This window comes from Medicago sativa, chromosome 1, assembly GCF_051527215.1.
Source record: "Medicago sativa cultivar Bolivia chromosome 1, Bolivia_mono, whole genome shotgun sequence".
In the NCBI taxonomy this organism is placed as follows: Eukaryota; Viridiplantae; Streptophyta; class Magnoliopsida; order Fabales; family Fabaceae; genus Medicago; species Medicago sativa.
The window spans coordinates 77,558,766-77,571,789 of record NC_140749.1 but is presented as its reverse complement, the minus strand read 5'-3'; the positions used below and the strand labels follow the sequence as shown (position 1 = coordinate 77,571,789).

The following is a 13,024-nucleotide window of genomic DNA, read 5'->3' as shown; positions in this document are numbered from 1 at the left end:
TTATTGCGGGACAAGCAATCCTCAAAGCCGCATTAAGAAAATTAGCCAGACATGAAAAAATGTGTTTTGACAATCATCATGCTTTCATACTATTTGTATTTAACATTTTTGGTTTCTAGCACCAAAGGTTATTGAACTTTTACAAATAGTTCAAAAGATAATGCGTAACAACGTGGTGTCACCTAGGTCTATGGACGCTGTATTTAAGAGAACTAGACTCTAACCCGTGCGATGCACGAGTTTTGTATATAAATATTATATTGATTGTACATTCAATACTATCCTATGAAACGACTGCAAAAAACAACAACAAAAAATGCAAAAATTACACTAATTTAAATTATGAAATTTATTTTCTTACCAAATAATATTACCAGGTTGTGTTCTTGAATTTCTTTTTTCTCAATCTTCATATTTGATTACATTCATGTTAAAAGAACAACTAAAATAAACAAATTGAAAATAGTAAACATTTTTGAAAAGTCAGAGGGAGAAATCAAAGTAATGTTATAATCTAGTCAGAAGAAATAACTTCAAGTAATAATATATGAGAAACAAAGAGGCTGACAAAATTATCATCGGAATTAGTCAAATTATCAACAATTTTAAAAATACAACTTTAATATCGTAACACGTAGTAAGCATACACCAAGAAACTGATCCTAACCGCAAGGGCCGTTAATACTATAAAAATGAAAAGGAAAATGAACTTTTATGTGGTAACTGAAATAAGAAGAAATATGAAAAGGAACTTTTATGTGGTAAACGACAGGAAATAATAACAACAAAAATAATAATAATAATAATAATAATAATAATAATAATAATAATAATAATAATAATAATAATAATAATAATAATAATAATAATAATAAATACTGCCATCAATAAAGGAACCATTAAAAATGAAAAGAAATTGTTATGAGAAAAGGAACCGCTAGGGCGTTTGCGTCTTCAAAAAAATGTTTTAGTACTGTGGTATATCAATTTTGGAAGCAACAATATTTCAATCAAAAAGGAAGTGACTTAGTGGGGAGAGTTGTAAAGTGTAGCCAAGAGGTACCCGGTTCGAATCCTTGAAAAACCTTTTTTTTCAAAAAAAATATTCAGATCCGCCAAAAAGGGCGGGATTAGGGTTAGGTCAGACTGTCTAACATTTATATATACTAGAACGCAGACCCGTGCGCCGCACGGGTCTTATGAGTTAGAATAATTTGATATATAATAGACCGAGATATAGTGGAATGAAATTTAAATAATTAAACTACATAAATGAAATTTATCGCCAAACAAAAGCTACAATATCGATAAATATTGTATTGCCAACCAAACATGTTACACCAAAGAAATAAACGGTTTTTAATGACAACATAGCATATATTATGGAATATTACACATTTCGAAATACTTTTTCGTACACAACATTAGACGTCACATCAATATCTTCACCATCTTCATTGGTTATCGCCCTCCTCTGGATGTAACTCTCGAGACAACAACATATAATTGTCAATGTGAAAATACTGGCGTTGAGAAATATAATCCAACATGTCACAGTAATTGCCCTTGGCTCTCGTTAATTGTCACGAAAAATGAGACAACTAAAAGAAACTGTCGTCTTTGAAACTTGAAAGATCACGATTGATGCACAGGTCTTTGTGATGCACACATGAAATGTTTGTAAAACATGTGTAAAATGTATAGTTGCTTCTAATTTTTTTTTTTGTTACAAAAATAAATAGAAAGAAAAGTGGTGTAATTTTTTGGAAGAAAAGATGGTATAATTATTACTTGACAAAATACACAATTATTTTTAACCCAATTTTTCATTTTACGGATCATTGAAGCAATTGTTAGAAAGACGCTTAAAAATAGTAGCAATCACATAAATGATTTGCTATGTCATTTAATCATTCATTCATATTAGCAAAAAATGATAAATAATCATTCATTCAATAGCTTTTTCAAATGGACAATGGTTTCAATATCATATTTTTTTATAGTGATTTCAATATCATTGAATCATGCATTCATACTGTTAACATCAGTGAAAAAATGCTTTACTTTAAGGGAATAAGGATCAACAAAAAAATTACAAAAGATATTACTAAGTATAAAAAAAAAACTAAAAAAAATTGAAGCTTCAAATGTGCACTAATATAATCAAACACTAAGTATAGCCAAAAAAATATCAATGTGAAAAGGATCTTAAGTGGCAATAAGTTTTTTTTGAATCAGCAAAATATTATGGATAACCAAAACACTCGCAACACGCTAAGAGACGGTGGAAAATAAAAACAAAGAGGCCGCGTATATGCGTAACATCCACCCAAACAACCAAAACTATAATCCCACACAAATTCATAACAGCCCCACTAACGAAACGAAGCGAAATAGCGTAAGATATGACACTGAAATCCAATAATAACCACCGGAATTCAGACCCATAACTATGCCACAACCTGCGGAAATCGCAACACTAAAAACCGGAACCCCCCAAGCACCTGAAGCGGAGAGATCAGTCAAAAAACAGCAGCAGAAACAGGTGCCGAACCAGAAAAAAAAACAGGTGAAACAGGTGCTGCACTGTCATGACAGCAACAGAGCCACTGCCCACCTACATGCAATAAGTAAGAGCACATCATGATGTTCACCCCTCATTTTTAGTACAATCCACTATCAAAGCAACATAACAGAAAATTTCATTATGTACACTAATTATATGGAAGACTTAAACATTTGCCCACTTTTCCAACCCACTTTGAGAGTCTTGTATACTTATCCTTTATGGGAGCCTAGCTTCAACACAGGTACCAAAAAAACTATCTTCATTTGTGCTTACACCTTTAATATAATTGATAAAGGTTCATCTTCACAAACCTGCAATGCAATTTCATAAAAATAACAATAATTTCAGATGAAGTCGACCCCTTTGCTTGAACTCAGCCATATCATAGAAGTATTCCCTATTAATTTCTTCATTTCTGCACAAAACTCCATCAACATCACTTGATCAATACTACACTTCATCGCATCACAACTACTCAATTTCACTACTAAAAATAGTCACATCTCGAATCGAGTTCATGATACTTCAGAGGTTGAAATCAATATATGATGAATTTTATATAAAAACACTATAGTTGACATAAAAGTTTTAAGACTAAAGATTTAGGAACTTTACCTGAAGTTTTACAAAACAATCACAGGAAGTGATAATCATGATTATCCAAAATGGTAGTGGTTTATGTATGGGGGAATGCAGCCGCCCTTCAAGGGAAATCAAACCATGCCAACACCTTCACATGTATTTAGAGAAATGATGAGTACTTATCTCATTGATAACATAAACCTGTGCAAGAGAAATCGTGATTGCTTAAGTAAATAAAAAACTATGACAACATAGAATAGAGTGCACTAATTACATAATATGTGGTAAAACGTGCAAGCAAGTCCATTGTGTCATTTTAACAAATTGTGCAAATATCCTTCTGATAGCCTATAGCTCACATCCAATTGAAATCATAATGAATGGATTTAATTGACAGGCATCCTTATAAACACACTCAGATTGATAACCTTGCTATATAAGAGCTTGCTTGTAGATGGTAAAACCTTAACCTAATTTCCAAAAAAAATGTGACAAAAAAAAAGGCTCAGGTATATCAGCCATTTTTATGGACATCTGGTTTAACCATGACACTATGGCACCTACAATATACATGATTTGCGCATCCTCATGTATCCATTTCTGCATCATTCACATCAGAACACGAATGACCCTCACTCATCCAATCATTAAATTTAATGATACAACAGATAAGGACTTAATGTGATTGAAGGGTTTCCATGAATTTGTTTTGAAGAGTTTTTGTTCATAACATCTGGTATAAACTAATGAAACTAAACTTTTTTCAATGTCCTTTTCATGTATATTTTTTAAACTCTGATAAACTGTCATTCAGAAAGCGCGTAATCTCTGACCACATTCACTGATAGCTATTTTACCACATACTCATTTTACTAACAGACCAAAGTTCAACAACCATAATTTATTCAGCAACTATTACCCCTGCAACTGAGGGTAAAAATGGATAATAGTCTACCATACCATATATTCAACAACCATATACATTGACATGATCAAACTTCTAGCTTACCATAATTTTTTTCGATGCACGGCAAGTAAATGTCAACCATGTGTTGATTAAGGATTGTTAACTTAATTGGTTGTCCATCATACAAAAAGATTGAGAATCATGATAGCAATTACTATCATATATAAAATTAAGATGAAATGGATTTTCATTATTTATTTGGGTGAATATCTATCTTTTTTAAACATACAAAATATGAGTTGATATAGAAAACTCAAATTGGATGTCGCTGCTGTTCATCGAAAGATAAAATAGGCATCCACAGATTCACATGGTTTACTCTAGAGCGAATATCAAATCTATGAGATTCAAGCTTAAAAAGAAAACATCCTTCAGTAGTATCCTAAATCATTGATTGTAGAAAAAAAAAAGTATAAACTTATCGACAATACACTTTTAAGTTAAAATTAGAGATTATTTAACTTGCCTTGCAGACCTTGTCATTTTTCACATAAAATCTTCACAATAATAGTAATAACTCTCGATGCACATTTACTGTATGCCTGATAGACCATCCTATACCAGTCTTAAACTCACAGGTTCTTGCCAACACTGAACTGAAGCATCTATGAAGCAACATTGTTACACACACAAAATAAATTAATTTTGGCATAAAACAGTAGAATGAAGAGTAATCTTGCGAAAATCATGAACAAAATAATTAACCTCAGCTGATTCAACCAAATCTTCGATAGTTGTAGAAAATTATCAGAGAGAGGGACTGTAATCAGACCAGTAAAACAAATTAGAAACTTTAGGCAAATCATTAGTTAATTTTTTAAATGCACACAAAGGATAGAATAATGGTTGTAAAAGCTGCACCCTATAATTTTTTCTAAATCACGGTGGCGCACCGTGATTTTGATAAAGTCACCACAGAAACCCAAAATAAGCTTGGATAAAAAATATACACATCTAAGTATAACCTTATGAAATAAGCTCCTTATAGCAGTCAAAGAAAACTACCTTAAAACTCAATTTAAATTACTTGCAACTTGAAATAATATGAAAAGGGAAGACATTACACATGTAGAGCAGACTCTAATAGATAATGTTGTTTCTTCCTCATTTTCCTTTGTCCCTAGAAGCCACAAACCAAGCTTAGTCGCCTTAAGATTCTGATCGTTCTCATACGTCACTCTGCCTTCATAAAATGATACAGATAATGAGCAAACACCTTTATAGAAATGATTCCTCAAAAAAAAATAGAAACTATAGAGAAATGAGAAAATACTCGTGCCTTGGTTGAAGTCAATAGAGAAGAACATAGCAAAGTACCTTGATATAAAGTAAGCTACAATGTGATTCCATAAGTATGCCCACTTGCAAAAATATGTAACACACTTCATATGTTCTTGCCAAATGATTAGCAACACAGAATGAAAAATAATAGCAGATTCAGATGTTCCTTTCAAAAACCAAAATCATATGTTAAATAATTAAGAGGTAATTACATATTGTCAAGCAAGATACTACAACAAATATCAGCGACATACACAAAGAAGTGGAGAACAACAAAACATATATAGCTTTAAATCAAGGCAAACCTGATGCAAATACAATGTTTCAAAAAGCAGGACACAAAAAGGAAAGAACTATAAGTGAAAAACCTGAAGGGGAAAGAAACCTGTAAAAGCATCACCTTCTCATCAAAGCTTCACTCTCCATCATCATCTTCAACATATGAACTCAAACCTAGTCACACTAACTATAAGAGAAGTTACAGCTCCTAAAGAAACAGAAGAAAAAAAATATGCTAGCATAAATTGTGTGAGAAGGAAATAGTAAAATTGAAACCACGTTAAATCACTTCTATCAAATTGCGAAGTTGGTGAGATGAAATAATATTTATAAAAAGATATTGAAGTGATACCAATGAAACAACCAAAAAATACAATTTTCGTACCTTTTTTGCTTATGATTGTAGCTAGTTCTTTGAACAATGGAATGAATAGACAACATGAACGACACAACAATTAAATCAAAACAATAGACATACAAATTTGAATGGAAAAAGTGCAACAAAATTTAGGATTTTGTTACCTCCTTTTTGTATTCCAGAACCAACTACATCCTCTTAATATACCATAAACAAATACATGTTGCATCACATCTTCAAAATGACCCGGATCTTAAAATACACATAAATCACAAAAATGATTTAAAATCAAAACACGGATTAAGATTTATATTAACTTTCTTCAGTGGAACAGAGGTGAAATTATCACAACATCCTAACCTAATTCAACCTTTATATCCATTCCATTTCTTTCCATCAGCTTTCCCAACCTAATTCAAATTCACGGTAAAACTATATCGCTTCACAAAACTCACCACAACAACGGATCTGTTGCTTGGATTCTCTATCGTAAACCTCTCTCTGAATTCAGACCTAAAAATCACAAAACAAAAATCATCAGAATCAAATCGAACTTCAACAGAACAAATTCATAACGTAAACAATCACCCTTCGGTCGCCGTCTTGGATCCATCAATTTGTGCGTTCAACAAATTGATGCGTGCAAGCGAGTAACTCGCTTAAATGATTGAAGCAGAAAGAAAAAGAAATCGAAAAGGCCATGGTCACAGCAGCAGTGTCGCAGAGAGAAGGAGAGAGGGAGAGAACTGACCGTGCGGTAATACGTGATTGCATAAGGAATGGGGGAGAGGGTTGGCGGTGGTGACGATGATAAGAGGAAGAAGAAGAAACGCGTGAGAGAAAGAGAGGAAAAATTGTTAGGTTTAGGTTTAAATTAGGTTTCGTAATTAAGATTTAGGTTAGGGTTAAAACAGGAATTTTAGTCATTAGGGTTTAGGAAAAATTAGGGCTTCAAAATTGGCTTGGGACAACTTTTATATATAGAATAAGATTTAGGTTAGGGTTAAAACAGGAATTTTAGTCATTAGGGTTTAGGAAAAATTAGGGCTTCAAAATTGGCTTGGGACAACTTTTATATATAGAATAGATTAAAATTGATTTTGTTATCCAGAAAGGATTAGCGACACAACTCTTTTTTTGTGGTGGCCGATATTTGAATCCCGGACCTTGCATATATTGTGCATTTGTCCCTACCAACTGAGTTAAGCTCACAAGGACAGCGACACAACTCTTTGTCCGCTTGCTTTCCATTGTTGTATAAGTTATATTTGATATACATGTTCAATTATAAATAAAAAATAACAAAAAAAATAAAAAATAACACTTGCTTTCCATTGTTGTATAAGTTATATTTGATATACATGTTCAATTATAAATAAAAAATAACAAAAAAAATAAAAAATAACACATGTGAAAATGATAACTACACAATTTTCAATGTAAAAATTATTATACTACTCTCTCCGTCTCAAAATAATACTCCCTCTGTCTCAAAATATAAAAAATAAAAATAAAAAATCACTTTCTTTGTCTCAATAAGTAAGCAAAAAAGACAAATTTTTATCCTATTTAATCTTGTTTCTTTAAAAATTCATATTTGCGAAGAAATTTTTTTTTGTTTATTTTCATGAAATTAAATGCAAATCACATTCAATTTTCTCTCTTTTCCATGTTCTCTGTGTAACCAATAGCCAATGAAAATTGTTTTTACATCTTCCTATAAAACTTATTAAAAAAAAACACAAAAAACCATACTCCAAATTTTTATGTTTTAGTTTTCTTAAAAAAACAAGTATTAAAAACACAAAAAAACACAAAAATTGTATGTTTTTTTGTAACCAAAAAAACAAGTATGTTTTGATTTTTTTTTCCTTACAATTTGGGACGGAGAGAGTAGTTGTTAAGGTTTGTGCACAATTTTTAAGAAAATAGTTAATTGTATTGATTTCAATGATAAAACTAATATCATTTACTAAAATACTCTTACTTATTATATGAAATTCAATAAATAAAAATATAATAGTGAAAAAAATAATAAATATTACATTAATATTATAAATTGACAATAATTTTGAATCAAAGAAAAATACTAAAAATAACAATTATTTTAAAACGGAGACTATTTTTAGATTTTAAACAAAAACACTGGTTAACATTTTCCTAAAAAAAAAAATCCCCTAAAAAAAAATCCTAAAAAAATTGTTTCAAAAATAGTTTAAAAAATATGTCAAAAAATTGTACAAAAAAAATAAAGAGAAATTCTTGCATGGTCTCTCACCTAACACTTCATATTTAGTCTCAACCAATGAAAATAAGACACAACATTTAAATTTAAAAAACTGTAAAATTAAAAAATCGATTTTTTTTTTTGTTGTTGTCTCCCTTGATTATGTTCAGCCATTTTTTCAAGCGGTTCCATTATCAATATATGCAACTGAAAGTGCACTTCTATTAAATTAAATTTAAATGATGGGTCCTATTTTCATTGGTTGAGACTAAATATGATGTGTTAGGTGAAAACCCATGCAAGAATTTCTCAAAAATAAATATTAAAAGCAAATACTAGCTTCGATATGCTGAATATCGAGAAAGTTCCACAGTTTGGGCATAGACGCATAGTGTTCCTGCATCAACCTCCTTTCATCAGTGATCAGTTCCTTATTCAACAACAACAATAAGCTGAAGGTGCGCGCGTGCCTCATCATCCTTCATCTTCTTCTAACTTGTGATAATTTGATTTTGCCCCATAACTAGGGTTTTTTGCTGCACTCAAACAGCCATGCCTCGGTACTGCAACTCACTCCTTCAAGCCTAAATCACACAAACCTTCATTCATTTCATAACATTTAATTCATTTTTCTTCGATTTTGCTTTGCAGGTACTATTGTGACTACTGCGATACTTATTTGACCCACGATTCTGTAAGTTGCTTCCCTCACCAATCGCTAATTATGTTCCCTTTCACTTTGATTTCAACATAGCATGCATTGTCTTATGTGCACAACTACATTATGTGGTGCATTGTGTACAAGTTTTAATTAACATTCATTTTTTAAGTTCATTAGATCTTACAGTGTTTCCAAACGACGGAAGGCCTTAAAATGTTTTATGTGATATGAAAGTACTCGCTGAAGTTGAAGGGAAAATATTATCCAACAATTGCAAGACAAGTAATGTTGTATGGGACAGAGTGTCCGGCTGGAAAGAACCAACATTAAAGTAAATTAAGCAGCAGAGATGAGGTTGTTGCGTTGGATGTGTGGGTTAGACGATATATGATTAGAAATAAAAACATTAGAGACAGAGTTGGGTACCACCCATAGTAGAAAAGATTATGGAAAAATAGGTTTACGTGGTTTGGGCATATAGAGAGAAGACTTGTAGATTTTGTAGTAAGGAGAGTAGATTAGATGGAGGATAGTCACATTACTAGAGGCAGAGAAAGGAAGGCGTAGAAAAATAGTGAAACTATTAAGAAAGATCTTGATATTAATGAGTTAGATTGAAATATGGTATATGATAGAACATTATGACATCGTCTGATCCATGTAGTCGACCCCATGTAGTGGTATAAGGCTTGATTGTTGTTTTTGTTTCCTTCCACACCCGGTCCCACCTACATGGTTATCTTCTGTGGTAGCTAGTTTAAGGTTTAACAGCATAGAAATAAAAAAAAAAAATATCTCACATCTCATAATGAATCTTTTTTTTTTGTTCTGTTTTTCATTTTAAACAATATGTATGCTTAATGTCCCAAGAGAACATCATTTCACCGTTTTGTTGTGTTCAAAATTTCTTTAAGCACCCTTTCAAATAATAAAGTTGGCCAATGGCCATCTACCGTATGAATTCATTGATGTGAATTGTATTATAATCAAAATCAAAATTGGAAGACTCTGGATCTGTCTTGATGTGTCATCTACTCAGAATTGAAACCAGAAATGAAAGTTGAAATTAGAAAGGGATTATGATTCTTGCTTATGGAGCTTAGAAGAACAAACAGAAGTTAGACGGATGATTCAGATAAATTTTGTGTTTCTGAAGCCTGAGGATAAACATTTTCGATACGTATAATATCCATTAAACGGTCGGAACCATGGGGCCATGGTGGGGAGAGAGTGACTAGGAGGGAAGGGGGGGGGGGGGATTATGGTGTTTTGGGTGTACATCAAATCTTCCAAAACCCTTAATTCCAATGGTAGGGAAATGCTGTGCGCGGTGCACCACCTAAACAACTAGTGCATGTTAGAATAATTGCTTATCGATTTACTCATGCTTGTAACCAGCAACAAAAGATTAATTTCTTACAATTTCCCTTTCTTATTGTTTCTGAAGAAGTTTTTCACTTATCACTTATCAGTATAATTTGATGAATGTTAGTTAGCCACAACTAGACACTTGCATATGTTGCTAACTTTCTGTTCGTATTGCAGCCATCTGTTAGAAAGCAGCATAATTCTGGTTATAAACACAAGGTGCTGTGAAATTTTCTCACTTTTTTTAAAAATAAAAGTGTATTTCAATCTAGGTCATATTTATGAGGTTTGATATGTATTTGTGCTTTCAGGCTAATGTAAGGTCCTACTATCAGCAATTTGAAGAACAACAAACCCAAAGTTTAATTGATCAACGGATCAAAGAACATCTTGGGCAAGCTGCGGCTTTTCAGCAGGTTGGTGTGGGTTATAATAATCTAATGGTTCAAAGACCAAACCTTCCTCCTGTATTGCCACCCCCGAGATTTCCCATTCCTGGAGGTCAACCACCAATGCCAGGATTCAGACCTCTCATGCCTCGACCTTTACCTGTTCCTGGGGCACCAGGTGAATGTTTTCCCATCCACATCTTTCGCGGCTTTTATAAAACTGCAATAGCCTATTATTGAAGTATTTGACTGTTCATGTCTTCTGCATTTTACACATAGTCCATTAAATTATACTTTCAAGATGAAACGAGCATGATTATGCACATCTTAATGGCTAACCACATTATTTTTGGCTTTCATTACTGAAATTTCCTTTTAGTTTGAATATCATGTTCTATATGTTACTTGTGTCTTTGGCTTTTTTCTATCATGACATGACACCTATTCTTTACATGTAACCTTTCTTTTAGTTGCGCTTGTATGTTTTGGTTTGGTTTTTTGGATAGACAGAATTTTCATTTGAAAAGCAGCAAGCTTTCTTGTGTCGAGAGTTTTGGAGAATCGGGTAGCCCAGTTCAAGCATTATAAACCGGATAATTTATTCTATCATATCTAATATAAGTGGTTTTCAATTGGAGTTTTCAGGGTATCCTTCCGCACCTAACACCATGCCACAAATGATGCCTCCACCTGGTGCCCCCCAGATACCAGGTCAGCTAAATACCCTACCAAGGCCACCTTCATTCGCTCCCCCACCAACAGTTCCTGGAAGCACCACAGCACCACCTTCTAATGGTGCTCCCTCTATGGCATCATCAGCCATGTATCAAGCCAATCCACCGGCACCATCATCTGGAGGGTATGGTAATTCCAATTCCAATTCCAATGCTCAAGCACCTGAGAGCAATCAATGACCTGGTCAAACTTGTATGAAATTTTGCACTAATGCAATTTGTTCAGTAAAATCATACTGCCTTGTTCGATACTATTTTCCATCCGTAGCTCAGGAAGAAAACAGGCTATTTGCAGGGACTCGGTCATTATCAAGTTCTACTAATCAGCATTCTCTTATATTATTTATTTATGTGCTATGCAGTTCTCTATGCATAATTTTATCTATGTTCGATTTTTATGACTAGGAATATCTATGCTCTTCCTCTCATTTGTTTACTGAATGAGGACTCGCACAAGCCATATATTTGGCCATATTCAGAGAGACCATGTACTTTAAATTATTAGAATGCAGATGACAAGCAACTTGAATGCTTGTCAATGTTAGTTGTTGTGTAAATTATTAAATGGACAATTTACATTGAAGTGTTAGTTGCGTGTAAATTATTTGGCATAGGCGAATCTTCATTTTCCAACTGTTTTGGATCTATATGCTATACATTTTTCCACTATCTTTTTATTAGGGTTATAATATGCACAATCTGATTTCAATCGCAAGGCTTGCATGCAACACACCGGCTTCGTGATTGCGCTGCGTCGTTCTTTGATTGTGGGAAATTCAGGTCCACAAATAAGACATTGACACTACCATGAAACAATTCCTGATGTTTACTATAAATGATGATTATGTACAGAGATGTATTACTTGTACTACAAATATCATTAAAAATTACTAACTTCTCATTGGATTGGGATTTTCCACTAGGGTTTTAACTGACAATGCCGCTCCTGTGTGATGTTGAAGAAGCTTCATTTGTATTTTAGATAGCTGCACCTAATTAACCAAGAAAATGTTGTGTAGTGTGTTTGTGATTGTTTAGTTTTTTGATTTGAAAGTTTGATGGATTTGAATTTTCCGCATTTGATTTTTTTATTGAAAGAAGTTTTGCTGGTTTGAATTATGTTAGCAGAAAGAAAAAAGGAAGAAGGTGAGAGAGGAGAGAGTAGAAATTAATTACGTGTAGGGAGATGTACGGTGCATTTCCTGTTCTTTCACTTATCCACAACGGAAGATATGTCACACTCATTCATCCTAACAAACGCCATGATTTTTCAACACACGACATTTTTCTACTTTAATGAAAAATCGCATCATTCTCAACCGAGCTGGAAATGGAATAATGAAAATGAACTGACAAGCAAATGAAAATTGTTGGTTGTATCACTCTTTTTGATAGAATTTATCATATAGTGTATTTTATTTTGGGTACATTTTTTTTTACAAGTGTATTTTATTTTAATGATAAATAAACATAGATCCTTTACCTCAAAAAAACATAGATCCTAAAATATACATAGATAGATACGATTTCCTCTCAAAAGATGATAGATAGATTGGATATGATTTATTTGCCACGCGAATTAACTATTCTTATTAATTGTTTGAACATT

General features: G+C 32.7%; 1 protein-coding gene and 3 long non-coding RNA genes across 6 annotated transcripts; 1 reads left to right on the top strand and 3 right to left on the bottom strand.

Annotated features, from left to right (window-relative positions):
* Positions 1-2,135: 2,135 nt before the first annotated feature.
* On the bottom strand, positions 2,136-3,942 carry LOC146957672 (uncharacterized). Its single transcript, XR_015023672.1, has 2 exons — positions 3,185-3,942; positions 2,136-2,984 (listed from the first exon to the last, which is right to left on the bottom strand). It is a non-coding gene; the product is annotated as an uncharacterized LOC146957672 (long non-coding RNA).
* A 638-nt stretch (positions 3,943-4,580) lies between these two features.
* LOC146957671 (uncharacterized) lies at positions 4,581-5,638 on the bottom strand. 2 transcript variants are annotated; one of them, XR_015023669.1, is made up of 4 exons: positions 5,436-5,638; positions 5,183-5,297; positions 4,824-4,878; positions 4,581-4,723 (listed from the first exon to the last, which is right to left on the bottom strand). It is a non-coding gene; the product is annotated as an uncharacterized LOC146957671 (long non-coding RNA). The 2 variants fall into 2 exon arrangements; XR_015023667.1 differs by having other exon boundaries at positions 5,183-5,301; positions 5,436-5,636.
* Positions 5,639-6,174: 536 nt separating this feature from the next.
* LOC146957670 (uncharacterized) lies at positions 6,175-7,013 on the bottom strand. 2 transcript variants are annotated; one of them, XR_015023663.1, is made up of 2 exons: positions 6,625-7,013; positions 6,175-6,549 (listed from the first exon to the last, which is right to left on the bottom strand). It is a non-coding gene; the product is annotated as an uncharacterized LOC146957670 (long non-coding RNA). The 2 variants fall into 2 exon arrangements; XR_015023665.1 differs by having other exon boundaries at positions 6,788-6,836.
* A 1,605-nt stretch (positions 7,014-8,618) lies between these two features.
* LOC146957669 (U1 small nuclear ribonucleoprotein C-like) lies at positions 8,619-12,084 on the top strand. The gene is made up of 5 exons (XM_085737955.1): positions 8,619-8,823; positions 8,915-8,957; positions 10,470-10,511; positions 10,604-10,859; positions 11,327-12,084. Exons 1-5 carry the CDS (start codon positions 8,816-8,818, stop codon positions 11,593-11,595), a joined length of 618 nt encoding a protein of 205 aa, XP_085594081.1. The 5' UTR covers positions 8,619-8,815; the 3' UTR covers positions 11,596-12,084.
* The last annotated feature ends 940 nt before the right edge of the window (positions 12,085-13,024 follow it).